The sequence below is a fragment of the Mandrillus leucophaeus genome, unplaced genomic scaffold, assembly GCF_000951045.1.
Source record: "Mandrillus leucophaeus isolate KB7577 unplaced genomic scaffold, Mleu.le_1.0 Scaffold276, whole genome shotgun sequence".
Taxonomy (NCBI): domain Eukaryota; kingdom Metazoa; phylum Chordata; class Mammalia; order Primates; family Cercopithecidae; genus Mandrillus; species Mandrillus leucophaeus.
This window is the reverse complement of record NW_012102876.1, coordinates 106,559-112,291: the sequence shown is the minus strand read 5'-3', so window position 1 is coordinate 112,291 and position 5,733 is coordinate 106,559. Positions and strand designations below refer to the sequence as shown.

General features: G+C 35.0%; 1 protein-coding gene across 1 annotated transcript in view; it reads left to right on the top strand.

The window, feature by feature from the left end:
- The window catches only part of FOLH1B (folate hydrolase 1B), a 66,829-nt gene that overhangs the window by 38,691 nt on the left and 22,405 nt on the right, over positions 1-5,733 (top strand). The window contains exons 10-11 of the mRNA XM_011984892.1: positions 1,970-2,109; positions 4,059-4,122. Coding sequence (XP_011840282.1) covers positions 1,970-2,109; positions 4,059-4,122 — 204 coding nt within the window. The remainder of the gene's footprint in view (positions 1-1,969; positions 2,110-4,058; positions 4,123-5,733) is intronic.

The window sequence follows — 5,733 nt, the reverse complement described above, 5'->3', positions numbered from 1 at the left end:
TTTTAGTAGAGACGGGTTTCACCGTGTTAGCCAGGATGGTCTCGATCTCCTGACCTCGTGATCCGCCCATCTCAGCCTCCCAAAGTGCTGGGATTACAGGCTTGAGCCACCGGCCAATTATATTATTTATTTTTGCCTTTATTTATATAACATTTATATTATTGATATTTATGTATTAAGTGATAATCTGAAATAAAGGAATTATACTGTTAATGGTTGTTCTTTGCAACTAAGAAGATGCAGATGGGTTACATCACTAGAGAAAACACACTGAAATTAGATTATAAGCCAAAGCTTCCTAGTTAGAGACTGTAAGCAGACGTTCCTCAGTCTCTTCTAATCCCAGACCTCAAGTTAAATGTATGGAGTAATTAAGGAGATAGATGTTCTGTTCAGAGAAATACTGGTCTTAGGTCTAATGGGATTCTGTCAAAAGTTTGGAATCTGTATTCTCATACCCTGAGCACTGGTGTGCTCTCACAAAAATTAGGTTTATACTCATAACATCATCACTTTAGCCATTTTAGAATCTTCATATGATAGTCAAAGTAAAATTTAGTTCAAATGTTTGCTCTTTAACATAATAATTGCACATTGAGAGCAAGAAGTTCATTCTCTTTATTGACCCTGCAAACAAGGTGTCTGGGGGCTGTAAAATATAACCTATATATTTGTAGCAACAATAAAAACAATAATATATGTTGTTTGCATAGTATTTACTTTTTTTGAGAAACTGTTTTTATATGTCCTATGTACTTTGAAGTCATAGCAACTAGGGAGAAGACATATTTATTTATCTTCTCATGTAACAGATAAGTTAACCAAGGTTTAGAGAATTCGATAGTTTCCCCAGGATTATGTAGCTAGCATGTGGCAGAATAAGAGAATCAGGGTTTAAACTCAAATTTCTGACTACCAGTCCACAAAACCATGATGTCTCTATTTAAAATAAAATGTAAAGATGCTCAGTTCTTTTTTCTACACAGCTAAATTTACATAATTCACGAAGTAGGTAGAGTTTAATTTTGTTACAAGAATGTTTCATGATTTTGCTAGGAAATCCCTGTGGTAACTATACAAAACATCACTGTGACAATTATAAAATATGCCAAAGAAATGGAATGCTGATGAATAATAATAGGAAATTTGAATAATACTATTGACAAAAACAAAAGACTAGAGTCAACAGCTGTAGTATATACATTCTTAAGCACACATGAATATTTACTAAGATGATGAGTACTCACAATTTTTGGGGCACCTACTGAGTGCTTTCTAAACGTTATCCCATTTAATCCTTCCACAATCAAGTGGGGTCTTCATCTTTACTCTCTTGTTCCTGGTATACAGATGAAGAAATGGAAGTTTAGTAGGTTTGAATAACCTTCCCTTAGTCGTGCTGCTAGTGAGAGAACCAGGGTTTGAAACAAGATCTTGCCTTAACTCCAAGGTCAGTGTTTATAAACCTCCAAGACACATCACCCCTCTATTGAATTATGTGGTTTTCAGCAACAGCAAACATTGCTGTTGCTAACTGAGCCCTTATTGATTAATTCTGGCAGAGAATGGAGTGAAATCATACGACCAGCTGATATTGAACAATTGTTTATTTGATGTCAGAACAATAGGAAAGAGTTTCAAAGGGTTTTCTTTCAGTTGTATCTGCTTTCAGAAGACCGAACACATCTAGAAATTTCTTTCTTTGTTCTAGGCAGTTGCAGACCACCAATGACTTCCTATGCATAGCCAATTATTATAAACCTATTAGATTGTTTTAAGATCTTACAAGATCTTTACTGTCACATTTCCCCCCTTTTCTATGTAATTGTACTATTTTTTATTGACAACTTTTTAAAATCTTACAAAAGAAAATTACGTAAGTAAAGATTTTTACCACAATTCGCCCTTCCCAAATAATCAATGACTGTTTTTTTGTTTTGTTTTGTTTTTTTCCATCTGGGCTTGGTAGTATCCTGGGTACATTATGAATTTTTTTCTAGCATTTATATATGCACATATATTTTAGGGTGGAGACCTAGAAGAACAATTTTGTTTGCAAGCTGGGATGCAGAAGAATTTGGTCTTCTTGGTTCTACTGAATGGGCAGAGGTTAGTTGATAATTTGCTATAATATAAATTTTTATAAAATAAATTAGCCAGGACTTATTTGCCAAGCACATAAAAATATGAAATGAATATAATAAGAAAATATTTAAAGTTTTTTTTCCCCAAAACCTGAAGCAACATATTCTTGTTCAAAAATCAGCAATAAAAATCTCTGTTGCTAAAGAACTAAGTTTTGTTTGAACTTTTAAGAGCCACTTAATGCCAATTGTCAAAATTATCTTTATTTCCTGGGAGTATGAGAGTAAATAAGCAGATATGCTAGAAACCAAACATCAAAACGAGTCAGTTTCTTAACCATACTGCAGTTTATTCTTCAAAATATTGTCTTAGCAAACATGAACGACCTAACAGACTTTTCTGTGAATATCTTCCCATAAACATGCCATTTAAATGCAGAATCTTCTCTGATTCAAAGGGAATGAAGCTATTTCAAGTTTATGAAAAATATGAGGTTAAATTGTCTCTATTTCCTGACCATGAAGTCAATTTCTCCTGTATCATGTTTGATTTCTGTCATGATTCTATTACGCTTTCCAAAATATCTCCTAAAGCTAAACACATTTTTTTCTTTTTTTGAGATGGAGTCTCACTCTTGCCCAGGCTGGAGTACAGTGACGTGATTTCTGCTCACTGCAACCTCAGCATCCCTGGTTCAAGCGATTCTCCTGCCCCAGCCTCCCGAGTAGCTGGGATTACAGACCACCACACCTGGCTAAATTTTGTATGTTTAGTAAGACAGGGTTTTGCCATGTTGGCCAGGCTGGCCTTGAACTCCTGAGCTTAAGTGATCTGCCTGCCTCGGCCTCTGGAAGTGCTAGAATTACAGGCGTGTGCCACCACACCTGGCTGTAAGGTATCCTTTTCATTTATCTTTCTTAATTCATAATGATCCTCTCTATATTAAATTATGTTAAAAGTAAGGCAGAAATTTCCACCACCGAATATTTACTAAGCCCTTTGAAAAGTAATTTTAACTGCATGTATTGTTGGCTTTATATAACAGAAACATTAGCTATAAGGTAAATATATGCAAAGTCAATATTTATTCCATTAATTTCCAGTCATGCTGTAAATACTTATTGGCTCCTCTCATGCTCCAGATACTATGTGAAGCCCAGTAAACTTTAATTTTCTTTGAAAAAGTAAATGATGCTCTTGTAGACCTAGTCAAAGTTTTATAAGAAAGAATTACTCCAATATCTGGAAGAACCTAAATATTTTGATAGTGTGATTTGTGTCTTTCAAATTGTTTTTTTCACTTACAGTGCATTTTTTTTTCATTTTTTATCTTGTAGTCAGAATGCTTAGGAAATTACATATTTTAGAGACTCAGAATCCACATTGATATCTCAAAAAAACTTTGCTATGTGTTATTCTAAAAATGTGCAATTATCAATATTGACCAGGAGATGGTGCCATCCTACAGGAGAACCTGACTTCATGGTCAGGCGATGACTTAAGTTCACTTATTTTTCATAATATGAAATTTAACCTGAAATTTCATAAACTTAAAATACCTTCATTCCATATGAACCAGACAAGATTTTCTGCTTAAATAATGAGATGTTTGTAGGAAGATCTTCACTGAAAAGTCTCAGGTCATTCATGTTTGCTAAGAAAATTTTTTGAAGGATAAACTACAGTATGGTTAAGAAATTAACTCCTTTTCTACTTACCGTAAGTATATGGACAGTTTCATCTTAAATATTAGCTTTTAACAAGTTTTGCTTGTTGTTTCCTACCAGTAATCTTTATTCAAATTCTTTCAAAGCAGCTCTTTTATGAGAATTTCTTATGTCAAATTTGTCATTAATATGGATCAGCTCAATTAGAAGTCTACATACATTAAATCGTTAAATGTAGATGTGCATTTTGTGGGAGAGGGGGAGTGGGTTGTAACTTTATATTTATGGTTTTCCTTTTTATTACAGGAGAATTCAAGACTCCTTCAAGAGCGTGGCGTGGCTTATATTAATGCTGATTCGTCTATAGAAGGTGAATATTGTTGGTCTCATAAGAAAAGATGTGATTAAACTAGGAGCAGCAGTCTAGTTAATAAATTACGCCCTAACAAGGAAGGCTATGTATTAACGTGTGGTTGGGGAGTCTACCGCAACCTCTGACAGAAGGCAGTGTGTGAACCCTAGTTGAGAGTTGGGTGAGGCCTAGGTGAGCAAGTTTTTCTTTTCTACATTCCTTTCCTTTTCTTTTTGTTTTCTTTTCTTACTTTTTTTTTTTTTTTTTTTTTGCTTTGAAGTATAGAGTACTAATTCAGAAAAGCAGCATTCTTTGATTAGCTTCATCTGGCAGATTTCTTTTTATATATGGCAGGAATTTAGTAAGTATCTGTTGAATGATTAAGTCAGGGACCTAAAGGTTCTATAATTTAGAATGATGTAGGAAAAAAGTATCATTTGTGGGGTGCGGTGGCTCACACCTGTAATCGCAGTACTTTGGGAGGCTGAAGTGGGTGGATCACTTCAGGTCAGGATATCGAAACCAGCCTGGCCAACATGGTAAAACCCTATAGCTATTACAAATGCAAAAATTAGCTGGGCGTGGTGGCACACTCAGTATAGATAATATACAAAATCGATCTTGAATTATAATTATATGCAGGTACTTTAGAAAGGGTGGGATCAAACCACTCTGGGAGTTCAGAGGAGAGAATAATAGAAACTTCAGGAAAGGCTTGAAAAATGGGATAGGCATTTGAGGCTGACTTTGAAGAATGGAAATACTTTTGATAAGCGAAGGACCAAACTGAAGGAAATCTCAGATTGATTTCCATGAAAATGAAAGAGTCCATTGTCACTACAATCCAGCTCCACTAATATGTCTGTATCTTGACCATATACAACATCCCAGCCATTGCACTCCTATTCTCTACACTCAGATTGCTCTTCAACACCTCTTTATGTGTTTAATCCTTATCCTTAGACCTTCCTTTGAAATGTTACTTTTTCAGGGAAGACATGTCTTTGTGGCACTCATCACTGTCATTATTAATTATTTGTTTTACAAATAATAGACTGTATTCTTTAACAAGGAACAGACAGTATCTTGCTTATTCACTCCTGGATTCCTAATGTCTTATTAAATAAATATTTGTGGCACGGTTGCAAAAAATAAAGGACTAAATGAATGAAGGGGGGATTTTTTAGAATATTTTCTTTAGTGTATTAGTAAATTTGCCATGTCAACAGTTGGAACATGAGACCTTGATAGAGTTACATTGGCATTTACATTTTCTTTTTCTTTTTTGCTTTTTTCTTTATTTGCTGGCTTGTTTTGAGTCAGGGTCTCACTCTGCAGTCCAGGCTGGAGTGCCTGGAGCAATCATGGCTCACTAGTCTTGACCTCTCAGACTCAAGTGATCCTTCAACCTCAGTCTCCTTAGTAGCTGGGACTACAGGCAAGTGCCAAATGTCCAGCTAATCTTTGTATTTTTTTAAAATTTTTATTATTATACTTTAAGTTCTAGGGTACATGTGCATAACGTGCAGATTTGTTACATATGTATACTTGTGCCATGTTGGTGTGCTGCACCCATCAACTCATCAGCACCCATCAACTCATCATTGACATCAGGTATAACTCCCAATG